This window comes from Procambarus clarkii, chromosome 33, assembly GCF_040958095.1.
Source record: "Procambarus clarkii isolate CNS0578487 chromosome 33, FALCON_Pclarkii_2.0, whole genome shotgun sequence".
Lineage (NCBI taxonomy): Eukaryota > Metazoa > Arthropoda > Malacostraca > Decapoda > Cambaridae > Procambarus > Procambarus clarkii.
The window spans coordinates 36,816,190-36,833,015 of record NC_091182.1 but is presented as its reverse complement, the minus strand read 5'-3'; the positions used below and the strand labels follow the sequence as shown (position 1 = coordinate 36,833,015).

At 45.3% G+C, this 16,826-nt stretch overlaps 1 protein-coding gene across 1 annotated transcript in view; it reads left to right on the top strand.

Annotated features, from left to right (window-relative positions):
* Positions 1 to 16,826, top strand: part of LOC123765218 (aminopeptidase NAALADL1) — a 247,305-nt gene that overhangs the window by 53,048 nt on the left and 177,431 nt on the right. Inside the window, exon 3 of the mRNA XM_045753697.2 lies at positions 9,294 to 9,478. Within this exon, the coding sequence (XP_045609653.2) occupies positions 9,294 to 9,478 (185 nt within the window). The remainder of the gene's footprint in view (positions 1 to 9,293; positions 9,479 to 16,826) is intronic.

Here is a 16,826-nt window from a genome sequence, read left to right as displayed (position 1 = left end):
GTTCCTGTAAAATAGTCTAATAGGGGGTATAGGTGTTGTGTTAGTTGTCTCTTCAGAGGTTGCATGGCGTTTCACTTTCCTTCTTATGATGTCTTCGACGAAACCATTGGAGAAGCCGTTGTTGACTAGGACCTGCCTTACGCTACAGAGTTCTTCGTCGACTTGCTTCCATTCTGAGCTGTGGCTGAGAGCACGGTCGACATATGCGTTAACAACACTCCTCTTGTACCTGTCTGGGCAGTCGCTGTTGGCATTTAGGCACATTCCTATGTTCGTTTCCTTAGTGTAGACTGCAGTGTGGAAACCTCCGCTCTTTTCCATGACTGTTACATCTAGAAAGGGCAGCTTCCCATCCTTTTCCATCTCGTAAGTGAAACGCAGCACGGAACTCTGCTCAAATGCCTCCTTCAGCTCCTGCAGATGTCTGACATCAGGTACCTGTGTAAAAATGTCGTCAACATACCTGCAGTATATGGCCGGTTTCAAGTTCATGTCGACTAAGACTTTTTGCTCGATGGTACCCATGTAGAAGTTTGCAAACAGGACACCTAGGGGAGAACCCATGGCGACCCCATCTACTCGCTTATACATGTGCCCATCCAGGCTCAAGAAGGGTGCCTCTTTAGTACAAGCTTGGAGTAGTTTCCTCAGAATATTTTCTGGTATGTCAAGAGGAGTACAGGCTGGATCACGATACACTGTCGGGTATCATCCCGATTGTCTCGTCCACAGGTACGTTGGTAAACAGCGATTCTACGTCCAACGAGGCTCTTATCCCTGTGGCCCGTGTGCCCCGCAGTAAGCCTCGTTGGACGTAGAATCGCTGTTTACCAACGTACCTGTGGACGAGACAATCGGGATGATACCCGACAGTGTATCGTGATCCAGCCTGTACTCCTCTTGACATACCAGAAAATATTCTGAGGTAACTACTCCAAGCTTGTACTAAAGAGGCACCCTTCTTGAGCCCGGATGGGCACATGTATAAGCAAGTAGATGGGGTCGCCATGGGTTCTCCCCTAGGTGTCCTGTTTGCAAACTTCTACATGGGTAACCATCTTTGTAACCCATATGTAACTCCTTTTTTGTAACAAAGTTCAAATAAAGTAAATATATATGTGTACATACAAAAGAATGGGGGTGGTAGGAGAAGATAATATTAGTGTTCAGTGAGAAACCACAAGGTCTCCTCTTAATACTTTTTATTTTCTTCTCCGAGGCTATGGGTCCCCACATTGGCACCAGAGGTGGTACCCTCACAAACTTTATATATATATATTTATATATATTTATATATATATATATATATATATATATATATATATATATATATATATATATATATATATATATATATATATATATATATATATATATATATATATATATATATATATATATATATATATATATATATATATATATATATATATATATATATATATATATATTGTTGCTTTAATGAAGGAAGTCGTCCTCAAGAATGGTGGTACATATATTCAAAGGTGGACTCCCACTTCCCAGAATGGTCCGCCGGTCCCAGTCTATCCTCTTAATGCACCGACGGTCCCTGTCTATCCTCTTAATGCACCGACGGTCCCTGTTGTTGCTTGAGAATAGACCTGCAGTCCCGATACTTTCAGAGGGCAGGTCCTTGCATTAAATTTAAATTATAAGTTTAATAATAATTAATTTTGTCGGGGGACAGGCAACCTGTTTATATATGCATATTAAGTTTGTTTTGAGGTTCCCGCCCAAGGTCGAATTTCTGACCCTTCCCAGGACGCAACCTCGCAACAAGCTGGCTACTGGGTACCTATTTACCGCTAGGTGAACCAGGTGAACGCCCCCAATATTTTGTTTTAGTAAATTAAGTAAAGTTCCAAAAACACAATAATGTAATGAAACTAGTTAAAAAATATAATAAGATGAACGCTTCAGTTCCCGCCAAGAAGACAAGAAACAGGAGACCTACCAGAGAGTTGGTAGACGGTAGAGGAGAGTTGTGACGAATCGACTTGAGAATGGTCCAAGACGGACCGATATACGTCGTCGTCCCTTCACCTTCTAGTGTGTGGTCTGGTCAACATACTTCAGCCACGTTATTGTGACTCCTCGTCTGAACACGAATAACTAGATTTAATGGGTTATCGGATACAGAACGCTTCCCTTATTATTGACGAAGATCGTGCTGATGATGGGAATTTGTAACTCCCATAACACTGCGTCTAGAGGGAAATAATTCCGGAGCTTCTAACGTGGTTCAAGGGAGACTTTGTTGTTGTTAAAGTAATGGCGTCTGCCTCCCACTCACGCATCGGGCGTCTTCTTCAGATGCGATTTATCAAGAGGTGGAAAGAGGTTTTATATTTAATTTGTTTTAGTACTGATATTTAAGTTCGTTCAAGGGAAATGTTTTCATGTTGTTTACAGTCCAGAGACTGATGTTTGAAGAAGAGTTCTCAATATTATTAACTGGTGAATTTGATAGTGACGTGGCAATGATATCCCCGTTTTCTTCCGAGGAAAATTCCACTGCAATCTCGTTTTCTTTGAATGATTAAAGAAGTACTTTGGGTTAATTTGTTAATACAAAAACAGCAGCAATATTAACTGCATATTGTATTAAATGTTAGTAAATGATGTCGTTTTTTGCGACAGGAGGCCCTAAACTACAGCTTAACTTGTCCTTGTCCTTAACTTGTATACCACGCAAGTTGATGGAGAAGAGCGTGAGAAAACAGCTGGTAACACCTCAGGAGAGAGGAGACTTTGTAACACACCACCAGCATGGGTTCAGGGATGGCAAGTCGTGCCTCACAAGTTTAAAAGAATTCCATAACCAAGCATCAAGCATTAAGCAAGAAAGGGAAGGATGGGTAGACTGCATTTTCCTGGACTCTCAGAAAGCTTTTGATACAGTACCCCATATGAGACTGTTGCATAAGTTGGAGAAACAAGCTGGAGTAAGTAATGGTGCTCCAATGGATAAGGGAGTATCTAAACAACAGGAAGCAGAGAGTTACTGTGAGTGGTGAGACCTCATACTGGTGTGATGTCACTAGCGGAGTCCCACAGGGTTCTGTACTCGGCCCTATCCTGTTTCTGATATATGTGAATGATCTTCCAGACGGGAGAAATTCATTCCTCTCAATTTTTGCTGGTGATGCTAAAATTAATGAGAAGGATTAACACTGAGGAGGAAAGCAAGAGGCTACAGGATGACCTGGACAGACTGAAGGAATGGCCAACAAATAGTCACTAGAGTTTAACTCATGCGATTGCTCGAGTTAAAGTGATGAAGATAGGCGTAGGGAGCAGGAGGCCAAACACAAGGTATCAGCTGGGAGAGGAAATCCTTCAGGATTCATGAAGAGAGAAAGATCTGGGGGCTGATATCACACCAGACCTGTCCCCTACATGATATCAAAAGAATAACATCAGCGGCGTATGTAAATGCTGGCGAACATTAAAAACTGCCTTCAGAAACTTGTGTAAGGAATCATTCAGAACCTTGTATACCTCATATGTCAGACCAATGCTGAAATATGCGGCTCAAGCGTGGAGTCCACATATAGTCAAACATAAAACAAAGTTAGAAAAGATTCAGAGGTATGCCACCAGGCTAGTCCCTGAGCTGAGAGGAATGAGCTATGAGGAAAGATTACTGGAACTGAACCTCACGACACTGGAAGACAGAAGAGTTAGGGAAGACCTGAGAATTATACATACAATATATAATTTCTGAGAAGAATTGATAGGGTAGATAAAGATAAACTATTTAGCACGGGTGGCACACGAACAAGGGGACACAGGTGGAAAATTAGTACATAAAATGAACCACGACGATATTAGAAAGAACTTTTTCAGTGTCAGAGTAGCTAACAGATTGTATGCATTAAGCAGTGATGTGGTGGAGGCTGTCTCCATACACAGTTTCATATGAAGATATGATAGAGCCCAATAGGCTGAGGAATCTGTACACCAGTTGATTGACAGTTGAGAGGCGGGACCAAAGAGCCAAAGCTTAACCCCCGCAAGCACAACTGGGTGAGTACAACTAGGTGAGAACAAGCATTTTAAAATGGCTGCCACTGATGTGTCCAGCTTGAGGACGTGTCCGGGTCCCCGAGGTGACTACACTTACTATTGATCCCTGACACCAAACACCAGTGGCTCACGCAGCGTGACATGGCGGCTGTCCTTAAACATTTTGGGAGAGATTGTACACATCTGATACTCATCTGCAACAACTATTTAGTGAATAATTTATTCCTTTTTCAAATTGGAAACACATACAATTTATATTTGTAAATAACACACCTTGACACCAAGTTCTCTACTAGTGTTTTAGAATTAGTAATAAGAACCGAGGAACGTCAGACCGATCGGTATTGCTTTATAATGGACCGTTGGTCTTCATTCTCGCACGGGAGACATCTCCCGTCACGCAGGGTGCAGTCGCACCTCCACAGATCTCCAGTATCATCTATTGATACTGGTAATGGCTCAAAAGGGCCACCACTTACGGGCTATTCATGCCCGTGCCACCTTTTGGGTGGCTTAATCTTCATCAATCATCATCTCACTCTCGCCCCGCTGTGACGGACTGAGGTTCCTGGTCACTATCCTCATAATGTTCCCAGTTTAAAGAATTCAGGCCATTTCCAACTCGGACTTGTCCACCTTTGCTTATAGCAACTATTATCCCCAACGTTAAAAACTGAACTGTTTGGGCCCAAATGTTCGCGCTTTGTATCACTGCATTGCCCAACATGGCGGACTGTCAATAATGTGTGTTAGGGAGAGTGAGGAGTTCCTGGAAGCCAAGCGACAGGAAGGTTGTGATCAAGTCCTGCCATGTTACAGGTGGTGATCAAGTCCTGCCATGTTACAGGTGGTGATCAAGTCCTGCCATGTTACAGGTGGTGATCAAGTCCTGCCATGTTACAGGTGGTGATCAAGTCCTGCCATGTTACAGGTGGTGATCAAGTCCTGCCATGTTACAGGTGGTGATCAAGTCCTGCCATGTTACAGGTGGTCATCAAGTCCTGCCATGTTACAGGTGGTCATCAAGTCCTGCCATGTTGCAGGTGGTGATCAAGTCCTGCAATGTTACAGGTGGTGATCAAGTCCTGCCATGTTACAGGTGGTGATCAAGTCCTGCCATGTTACAGGTGGTGATCAAGTCCTGCCATGTTACAGGTGGTGATCAAGTCCTGCCATGTTACAGGTGGTCATCAAGTCCTGCCATGTTACAGGTGGTCATCAAGTCCTGCCATGTTGCAGGTGGTGATCAAGTCCTGCAATGTTACAGGTGGTGATCAAGTCCTGCCATGTTACAGGTGGTCATCAAGTCCTGCCATGTTACAGGTGGTGATCAAGTCCTGCCATGTTGCAGGTGGTGATCAAGTCCTGCCATGTTACAGGTGGTGATCAAGTCCTGCCATGTTACAGGTGGTGATCAAGTCCTGCCATGTTACAGGTGGTGATCAAGTCCTGCCATGTTGCAGGTGGTGATCAAGTCCTGCCATGTTACAGGTGGTCATCAAGTCCTGCCATGTAACAGGTGGTCATCAAGTCCTGCCATGTTACAGGTGGTGATCAAGTCCTGCCATGTTACAGGTGGTGATCAAGTCCTGCCATGTTGCAGGGGGTGATCAAGTCCTGCCATGTTACAGGTGGTCATCAAGTCCTGCCATGTTACAGGTGGTGATCAAGTCCTGCCATGTTACAGGTGGTGATCAAGTCCTGTCATGTTACAGGTTGTGATCAAGTCCTGCCATGTTGCAGGTGGTGATCAAGTCCTGCCATGTTACAGGTGGGGATCAAGTCCTGCCATGTTACAGGTGGTGATCAAGTCCTGCCATGTTACAGGTGGTGATCAAGTCCTGTCATGTTACAGGTGGTGATCAAGTCCTGTCATGTTACAGGTGGTGATCAAGTCCTGCCATGTTACAGGTGGTCATCAAGTCCTGCCATGTTACAGGTGGTGATCAAGTCCTGCCATGTTACAGGTGGTGATCAAGTCCTGCCATGTTGCAGGTGGTGATCAAGTCCTGCCATGTTACAGGTGGTGATCAAGTCCTGCCATGTTACAGGTGGTGATCAAGTCCTGCCATGTTATAGGTGGTGATCAAGTCCTGCCATGTTACAGGTGGTGATCAAGTCCTGCCATGTTGCAGGGGGTGATCAAGTCCTGCCATGTTACAGGTGGTCATCAAGTCCTGCCATGTTACAGGTGGTCATCAAGTCCTGCCATGTTGCAGGTGGTGATCAAGTCCTGCCATGTTACAGGTGGTCATCAAGTCCTGCCATGTTGCAGGGGCTGATGAAGTCCTGCCATGTTGCAGGTGCTGATCAAGTCCTGCCATGTTACAGGTGGTGATCAAGTCCTGCCATGTTACAGGTGGTCATCAAGTCCTGCCATGTTGCAGGGGCTGATGAAGTCCTGCCATGTTGCAGGTGCTGATCAAGTCCTGCCATGTTACAGGTGGTGATCAAGTCCTGCCATGTTACAGGTGCTGATGAAGTCCTGCCATGTTGCAGGTGCTGATCAAGTCCTGCCATGTTGCTGGTGCTGATCAAGTCCTGCCATGTTACAGGTGCTGATCAAGTCCTGCCAAGTTACAGGTGCTGATCAAGTCCTGCCATGTTTTTACAGGTGCTGATCAAGTCCTGCCATGTTACAGGTGCTGATCAAGTCCTGCCAAGTTACAGGTGCTGATCAAGTCCTGCCATGTTTTACAGGTGCTGATCAAGTCCTGCCATGTTTTTACAGGTGCTGATCAAGTCCTGCCATGTTACAGGTGCTGATCAAGTCCTGCCATGTACCTTGAGGTTACATTGAGATGCTTCCGGGGCTTAGCGTCCCCGCGGCCTGGTCGACGACCGGGCCGCGACCAGGCCTCCTGGTTGCTGGACTGGTCAACCAGGCTGTTGGACGCGGCTGCTCGCAGCCTGACGTATGAGTCACAGCCTGGTTGATCAGGTATCCTTTGGAGGTGCTTATCCAGTTCTCTCTTGAACACTGTGAGGGGTCGGCCAGTTATGCCCCTTATGTGTAGTGGAAGCGTGTTGAACAGTCTCGGGCCTCTGATGTTGATAGAGTTCTCTCTCAGAGTACCTGTTGCACCTCTGCTTTTCAAGGGGGGTTATTCTGCACATCCTGCCATGTCTTCTGGTCTCATGTGATGTTATTTCTGTGTGCAGGTTTGGGACCAGCCCCTCTAATATTTTCCACGTGTAAATTATTATGTACCTCTCCCGCCTGCGCTCAAGGGAGTACAGATTTAGGCTCTTTAGTCGGTCCCAATAGTTTAGATATTTTACTGAGTGGATTCTAGCAGTAAAGGATCTCTGCACGCTCTCCAGGTCAGCAATTTCTCCAGCTTTGAAAGGGGCTGTCATTGTGCAGCAGTACTCCACTCTAGAGAGCACAAGCGTTTTGAAAAGTATCATCATCGGTATAGCATCTCTAGTGTGAAAAGTTCTTGTTATCCAACCTGTCATTTTTCTTGCAGTTGTGACGGCTACTTTATTGTGTTCTTCAAAGGTAAGGTCTTCCGACATGAGTACACCCAGATCCTTTACATTGCCTTTTCGTTCTATGTTATGATTTGCCTGAGTTTTGTACGTGGTTTCCGTTTTTATATCTTCATTTTTTCCATAGCGCATGAGCTGGAACTTATCTTCGTTAAACACCATATTATTTTCTGTAGCCCATAGAAAGACCTGATCTACATCTGACTGGAGGTTCGCCGTGTTCTCTATGTTGCCAACTCTCATGAAGATCCTAGTGTCATCTGCAAAGGATGATGTATGTATGTTACAGGTGCTGATCAAGTCCTGCCATGTTACAGGGCTGATCAAGTCCTGCCATGTTACAGGTCCTGATCAAGTCCTGCCATGTATGTTACAGGTGCTGATCAAGTCCTGCCATGTATGTTACAGGTGCTGATCAAGTCCTGCCATGTATGTTACAGGTGCTGATCAAGTCCTGCCATGTATGTTACAGGTGCTGATCAAGTCCTGCCATGTATGTTACAGGGGCTGATCAAGTCCTGCCATGTATGTTACAGGTGCTGATCAAGTCCTGCCATGTTACAGGTGCTGACCAAGTCCTGCCATGTATGTTACAGGTGCTGATCAAGTCCTGCCATGTTACAGGTGCTGATCAAGTCCTGCCATGTTACAGGTGCTGACCAAGTCCTGCCATGTTTGTTACAGGTGCTGATCAAGTCCTGCCATGTTACAGGTGCTGACCAAGTCCTGCCATGTTTGTTACAGGTGCTGATCAAGTCCTGCCATGTATGTTACAGGTGCTGACCAAGTCCTGCCATGTATGTTACAGGTGCTGATCAAGTCCTGCCATGTTTGTTACAGGTGCTGATCAAGTCCTATCATGTTACAGGTGCTGATCAAGTCCTGTCATGTTACAGGTGCTGAACAAGTCCTGCCATGTATGTTACAGGTGCTGACCAAGTCCTGCCATGTTTGTTACAGGTGCTGATCAAGTCCTGCCATGTATGTTACAGGTGCTGACCAAGTCCTGCCATGTATGTTACAGGTGCTGACCAAGTCCTGCCATGTATGTTACAGGTGCTGACCAAGTCCTGCCATGTATGTTACAGGTGCTGACCAAGTCCTGCCATGTTTGTTACAGGTGCTGACCAAGTCCTGCCATGTTTGTTACAGGTGCTGATCAAGTCCTGCCATGTATGTTACAGGTGCTGACCAAGTCCTGCCATGTTTGTTACAGGTGCTGATCAAGTCCTGCCATGTATGTTACAGGTGCTGATCAAGTCCTGCCATGTTTGTTACAGGTGCTGATCAAGTCCTGCCATGTTTGTTACAGGTGCTGACCAAGTCCTGCCATGTATGTTACAGGTGCTGACCAAGTCCTGCCATGTTACAGGTGCTGACCAAGTCCTGCCATGTTTGTTACAGGTGCTGATCAAGTCCTGCCATGTTTGTTACAGGTGCTGACCAAGTCCTGCCATGTTTGTTACAGGTGCTGATCAAGTCCTGCCATGTTTGTTACAGGTGCTGACCAAGTCCTGCCATGTTTGTTACAGGTGCTGACCAAGTCCTGCCATGTTTGTTACAGGTGCTGATCAAGTCCTGTCATGTTACAGGTGCTGACCAAGTCCTGCCATGTATGTTACAGGTGCTGACCAAGTCCTGCCATGTATGTTACAGGTGCTGATCAAGTCCTGCCATGTTACAGGTGCTGACCAAGTCCTGCCATGTATGTTACAGGTGCTGATCAAGTCCTGCCATGTTTGTTGCAGGTGCTGATGATGTTGGTGTGTCTGGTGTGTGTGGGCGTGGGCGTGTGTGTGGGGCTGGCGTGGGGCTATAGCCAGGGTTCCCGCCACTCCGTGGAGCACGTCATCCCAGCGCCCGCACCTGACTACCAACACGCCCACCGCGTCCTCAGCTACCTCCAGCCTCACCTTCTCCACGACTACATGAGGTGAGATAATGTTGGGGTGAGGGACTTCGTGGGGGCTGAGGGGAGGTATAGAGGCCGTGAGGGGTGGTGTGGAGGGTGAAGGACTTCGTGGGGGCTGAGGGGAGGTATAGAGGCCGTGAGGGGTGGTGTGGAGGGTGAAGGACTTCGTGGGGGCTGAGGGGAGGTATAGAGGCCGTGAGGGGTGGTGTGGAGGGTGAGGGACTTCGTGGGGGCTGAGGGGAGGTATAGAGGCCGTGAGGGGTGGTGTGGAGGGTGAAGGACTTCGTGGGGGCTGAGGGGAGGTATAGAGGCCGTGAGGGGTGGTGTGGAGGGTGAAGGACTTCGTGGGGGCTGAGGGGAGGTATAGAGGCCGTGAGGGGTGGTGTGGAGGGTGAAGGACTTCGTGGGGGCTGAGGGGAGGTATAGAGGCCGTGAGGGGTGGTGTGGGGGGTGAAGGACTTCGTGGGGGCTGAGGGGAGGTATAGAGGCCGTGAGGGGTGGTGTGGGGGGTGAAGTACTTCGTGGGGGCTGAGGGGAGGTATAGAGGCCGTGAGGGGTGGTGTGGGGGGTGAAGGACTTCGTGGGGGCTGAGGGGAGGTATAGAGGCCGTGAGGGGTGGTGTGGGGGGTGAAGGACTTCGTGGGGGCTGAGGGGAGGTATAGAGGCCGTGAGGGGTGGTGTGGGAGGTAAAGGACAGTGTAGGGATTTAATTAAGGGAGGGGGTATGGGAAGGGGGTGTCTCACCTCCCCTCTTCCCCATACCAAAAAGAAAAATACAATAAAAGGAATTTTATTGTATTGTTAATTTTCGATGAAGCTCTGTGACGGTTGGTCGTAGTCGACAAATATTTTTTCAGATTGCATATTTATAATAAATATGTTTCAGATTCTAGTCAAAGATTTTGTTAATGAACATAAAGAGTTGATGCAACTGCAGAAAGCCTTCCATACCAGAAAGCGCTACTGCAATCAATACACAACTTGCACTATTACAGTAATACACAATTGCATAAATTAAGTCAATACACAATTGCACAAATACAATCAATACACAATTTGCACTAATGCACTCAATACACAAATGCATTAATACACAACTGGTACAAATATAATCACACACAACTTGCATTAATACGGTCAATACTCAATTTGAACAAATACAACACAAAAATTTATGTGTACTCACGTAATCACAAATAGGTGAGAATAGGCGAGTACACATACATTTTTCTAGATAATATATTTCTTCGTGTTATATTATTGTTACCGAGTTTAACCGAAATAACTTCCTAGATGCTGTACTCATAATTTCACATGTATGTATCCTATATCTGCCAGCTCTGTATCTCAAGGACAAAGACTTCAATCCTCACACACATATATTTCTTTAAGATATGATATTTTTGCATCATCATTTATGATAGGGTAAAAAATCCACACATGTAACTGTGAAATTTATGTAAAGCATTACTCCAAGTCTTTCGCACTCTCCTGAGTGCTTTGTCAAGGTGTGAGTGTGTGGTGAGGACGGGACTTACATCTCAACGACTAATGAGGCTGCTACCCTGGAAAGGACTTGGAAAGGTTTGGGGGGAGGAAGAAGGACGAGGAGTTGGAAATTCTTGAAGAGGATTTGTAAGGGTATCGAGGAGGATTGAAAGTTCGGTGGCCTATCCACTATGGGCTGGCATAATGTTTTGGTCTTTGTTTTTGTTCATTTTGATGTTTTTCTTGTTCTGCAGTAGGTGGGTTGTGGAGTGGCGGTTGGCTGGTCTGCTGGTGACCGTGTTGCTTCAACTGGCTTGGTGGAGGTGTCTTCTCGGCGATGGTGGTGCGTTATTTCTTATTCACAGAATATGGCCAGTTTCGATTTGGATCTCTCAGCAAGAGGTTTCCCCTTCAAAGATTTCTGTACATCTTCGATGGAGGGGCTGCTGGGGTCGTGTCATGCATATTCTCTGAGGTCTGGATTTAGTGATACAGACTGGATCTAATCACAGAAGTGGCTGGCGGTTTCCATGTAGATGGCTGGTTCTGGGTGGCCTTCGTGTACCTGGCGGAAGCGATGTAGTATTTCACTAAAGAATTCAGAGTTGTGGATCCGTTCCTGTTTGAGGAGATTCCTGACGATGATCGGTTTATGGATGACTTGTTGTTGGGCTGCCAGGTCTAGAGTCCTCTGGCTGACCAGGAGGAGCGCTTAATCCACGATGTATATGCCTCGAATTACCTTTGCCAGGACACCACGCTGGTGGGGCTTTCTGGGTCGCAAATTGGGAGTGGTTGTTGAAGCTGCATCTAGTTGACCCGACACATCAATCCTGATGGTTGATGTGTCGGGTCTTCCTGGGTGTGATTGATTGAAGTTGAGAGCGTCGCTTGCACTGGTGCTGGGATGGGGTCTCTGGTTAGATGTGTGGTAGTTCGCTAGATGTTCCCGCTCGTTGAGGCTGATTCAGGTTGGGTTGTTGTAGTTGGACTCGACGACTCCGGGTTGTCGCTGTAGTTGCTCCCGCTGTTGCTTCTGCAATATCCCAAAGTTTAGGGTTGAGTCAGGCTGAACTGTGGTTGATTGTGAAGTCTGGAGTAGGTTGGTTAGTACAGACATCTTGGGTAGTCCGTTTGATGTGAGCAGTCTGTTGAGTACTTTCACGTATTTGGTGATATCTGTTCCTGCCAGATTCTCTGCAAGGTGAATCAGAACAACGACTATGCTGATGGCGGTCGGGCCCGTTGATTGGCTGGGTGATGAGCTGGTGGGTTGGGCCATCGTCACCTGTGTGCTGGACTGGTGCAGACGTCCGTCGTAGCAGAGAAGTTGGGAACGTCGTGGCCTGGATGTTAAAACTCGCGGGCTGATTGATAGTTGACCTGTCGGAAGTTGACTTTTTAATTTCTTCAGTATTTGTAAGCCATTCCATGAAGACGGCGGTATGAGATCCTCCTCAGTTGATGCATAGTTGGGTGGTTGATTGGCAGTCCTTGTAATGATGTTCTTCGGTGCAGATGCCGAATTTTCCCTCGAAGATTTCACAGTTCCTGGTGTAGTGGTCGTACTTGTAACACTTAAAGCACTGACGAAGTTGGAGGGACCGTTCTTTCTTGACGGTGTTCGGGTGATCGAAATGTCGAGGCATCTGAATCCGTTCTCCACTGCTTGGGTCGCTGCTGCAGCTGTAGAGAAGGTCATCTTCAGGGTAGGTCTGAGGTTGTCGTCGTTCTTGATGACTTTAACTTTGACTGTAGTCAGAGCCGGGTTCATGGTGTTGATGCTTGTCAATATGGTGTCAGGTTCCTGGGTGGCGATGAAGATACTGGTGCGGCTGACAAAAACTGTTTTATCAGCCAGGTAGCAAACGGGTAGGGCGTCCTAATGTTCGGGAGCTAACATTTGTTCCAGAGCTTCCTCGTTTGAGTAGAGAAGTTATGCGTCTACACTGTCGGCGCGGATGTCCACTGGTGCTGCGTTGGTGATGTCCATTATTTTCGACAATATCTGGGGCCGGGTGAATGAGGTTTCACCTCGAAACCGAACTTTAATCCGATGAATCATGGTCGAGAAAGTACACAAGTACCATGAGTGAGTGCAGGGGTGATGATGTCTCTTCACATTGAGTCCAATCCTCTTATTCTTCTTGACCTCCTGACCAGGTCACCTCTATTTTCGACTGCCGATGCACCTGCAGTGATGTTGTCTATGGAATTATGGTCAGGTGTCCATTCTGTAATCCTGATATTTTGAGAACTGGAGTTGCTATTAACAGAGGTGTTCATCTAGATGCTATCCCTCGTAACTCCCTCCATACACTAAGGAGAGTTTCGCCTCCCTCCATACCCAAATGGATGAATGTTAGTAGTCCCAATAGCCTCTATTGGGATTACTAACATTCATCCATTTATTGTGATCTAATGTTAAGTCACTTAGAATAATTTTTCTGGTAAAGATATCCTTCAAAGTAATGCTTTTGTTGCCAGCAAAAGTATTCAGATTATTTATTAGAACCCCTTCCACTACCCTTTTAGTTCTAATAATATTATTTGTATAGATTATTTCACATTTAAAATCAATATTGTGATCCTTTTCCCAACTATTATTTTGCTAAAGCAACCGCCATTACCAGCCATGATTCTATAAGCTTTCTTGAGTTCTCAAGTTTTCGTCCTGTTCCCCCCACATAGAGTTCATTACAATCTCTACAAGGTAACATATATATACACCTCCCAGATTTCTATCATTTCCTACTCTATCTTTGTAAGAATATCCAACTCCAAACCTAAAATATCCTATCCAAACCTAAGGTGACATATTCAGATCCAAGCTATTCCTGTGGGGAATTGACCTGTGGGATTTATATTTATTTCGATAGCAAACTGTGATAGTTAAAGTGGACTGTATTTCTTAAAATGTTTCACAAATCGCTTCCTTACACATTTTGGGGCGTTTTCTGGTGTATATGTAGTCAACAATATAAATTATTGGTTAGTAGATATTCACTACAATATTAGACTACATATTATTAACTAAAATAGGAGGTCTTATCTTATTGTTGTTATATCCTAGACAACCAGTATGAACACAGATGAATAAGCCAGTCTATACACTTGTGGGTGTGGCTGGCTCCCAACTCATGTACTGGAGTACGAGGTTACTAGTGTTAATTCTTGTTCCTCTTCTGTTCCACCTGTCAAAGGGCACCCACAAATAATAGCAGTAATCCTAATATGACAACTATATCAGAGGAAATATGGGTATATTGATTATGAGATAAGGACCAAGGAATATTTACCTTGGTTTTGTCGCTGTCTCGTGTCGTGTCGTAACCAGAAAATATCCTAAATCTAAATATTAAAGGTCTCTAATAAGCTAGATAATATAGGAATCGGAAATGACACTTCCCTTGATAGTGGACGTAGTTGCGTGTTGATAACGGAAGTACTTCTTCCATAACACAGCTGTCCACGAGAGAATTATCGGAGCTAGATTTGCCCCAGCAACAGATGTTAAAATTAATGGCCGACTCCCTCTCTGGTCTTCCCTCCCTCTCGCATCCTGTCTCTCTTTTCCAGATGTCAAAAGTGGTTAGAGGGTTTACATTTACTCGATTTTGGTACTGATAATTAAGATGATTCAAGGGAAATGTTTTTATTATGTTTACAGTCCAAAGACTGCTGTATTAAAAATGTTTCCCATTAATATAGCTAGTGAATCTAATAGCGACATGTGGCAATGATATCCCATTTTCTACCGAGGAAATTTCCACTGTGCTTCATTTTCTGTGTGAATAAACACTATTTTTAGGGTTAATTTGTTATTTACACAACAGCAGCAATATTATCTGCATATTGTATTGGTTGTGTCATAAATGGTGTCAGGTTTTCAGACAATTCCCATCCCATCCTAATTTATCTGAACACCAGGTGTAGCTAGTGGAGTGAGAACAGGTGTAGCAGGTGGAAGGAAGCCGGTGAAGTGGGTGGAGTGAGAACAGGTGGAGCGGGTGGAAGCCTGTGAAGCAGGTGGAGTGAGAGTGGGTGGAAGGAGATGTTGGCTTTGAAGGAGAAAGGGGGGTGGGAGAGGCTGCTTGTGAGAGGACAATGCAGGTAAAAAGAAAAGGATAAAAAAAGGATAGGTGAGCGAGAGTTTTATTGCCATCTCACTGATCTTATCAGAACATAGGGTCATTCAAACGAAGTCAGAACTACCTCATGACAAGAAATGTCCGATACATTTCGGAAAATATACGTGAATGGAAGAGAAAGTGCAAGTCTCTGCCTTGAATTGCAGTAATTACTGCATACTTTAATAGTTATTTTCAACTGACGTACCATAAATTGGTAAGTACTTTCACTGCACGTACAAGTAAATATTATACTAGGGATCCTTACTTCCTCTGAAATACAATGGAATAAAATTATATATACATCTTCCTAAAGATCACTCACGCCGGTGACCACAATCAGAGGGCTCCGGACCCTTGCCTTACCTGCACCAACTGCAAATCTCTACATCTCACTTAAGCTTAATGCCTGTTGCTGACAACATTACAAAGTGAAAACTTGCAATGTTGCAAAGTCATACCTTGCAATGCTGAAATGTTGCATCGTAGTGTTGAGGGGTCGGTCTACGTCTGCATTCTCTCTACTACTCTACTTTGTTCGTTCACAGGATACTTGATGCCATGTCATCTAGGGTCTCTGGGTGTTGATAAGAGCTTGATCTGCCTCGGTTTTCTGTTTGAGGTGTTACTAGCCTCTCGCCTCCCATCTGCCTAAGGCACGGTACTTTTCCGCAGACAGACGATGTGTGTACAGCCACAAAAGTTTGTGTTTCAACCTACGTGGTAAAGTCGGGGCACGTCAGACACTCATGCCCTCGTAGCCCCTAAATCCAACAACAACAACATTTATAATGTCTCTTGGATGAACAATATATATGTCCTGGACCAATCTCAGGTAGTGGTCCAGGCGATATTCATTTCCCTCGTGACAAATTCTGCAACTCTACTGAAGTTTCCAACCCGAATCTTAATGGGTACTTGTATCTAAGGCGAATGTTCCAACTATTACGCATTCCCACCTTCGACCACCTCATTTTCCTCCATGATGACTGAGGTTGTCGGCGGACAACCTCAGGTTCACTGAATTGTCCTTCTGATCAATTACCTTTTAATGGTGCTGTTGCCTACTGATTTTTCTGATTTGCTGAAGAGTCTTGGATATGAAGTACTGAAAATAATCTACTGTAGCACTCTCGGCAGGAGCCACATCTGCTCGTTCATTTCCACGGGTTTCCACATGAGAGGGAGTCTGCAGGAACTTGATCAGCTTTTCCTGATTAATTAGCATTTTCACAGTTCTCTTAATTTTAACTTCCGTCTCTCGTTTATGTTTTATTATGTTTTCTGTTTATTTTCTGTTTTCTGCCTATATTTTACAAGACTTTATAGTGAAGCTCTTGAATCAGTGCTCCGTTGTGATTACCTGCGAGTATCTTAATACCATAACAATGGCAGGGAGCTCAGCTTGCCTTAAGGATATATGGTTCTCAATCCTTGCTTTTAGTTCGTTTTAAAATGCATAAGTCTTAAGTACAGTACATGCTCTGCCAGTCCTAGAGCTGCAGATGTATCAGTGTAGATTTAATGTAACTAATGTCCTGCCTCTGCTCATTTCCTGGAGATTACTGCGGTGTGTGGCATGGGCCGGTGTGGCTGATGTGGAGGAGAGTGGCGCAGACATGTGGGGGGAGGATGTAGCAGTTAACTGGGACATAGTTGGGAGGGAGCGATGGAGGGAGCAAGGGGAGGGAGAGAGTGATGGAGAGAGTAGGGGTAGGGAGAGAGGGATGTATGGAGAAAGTAGTGGATGA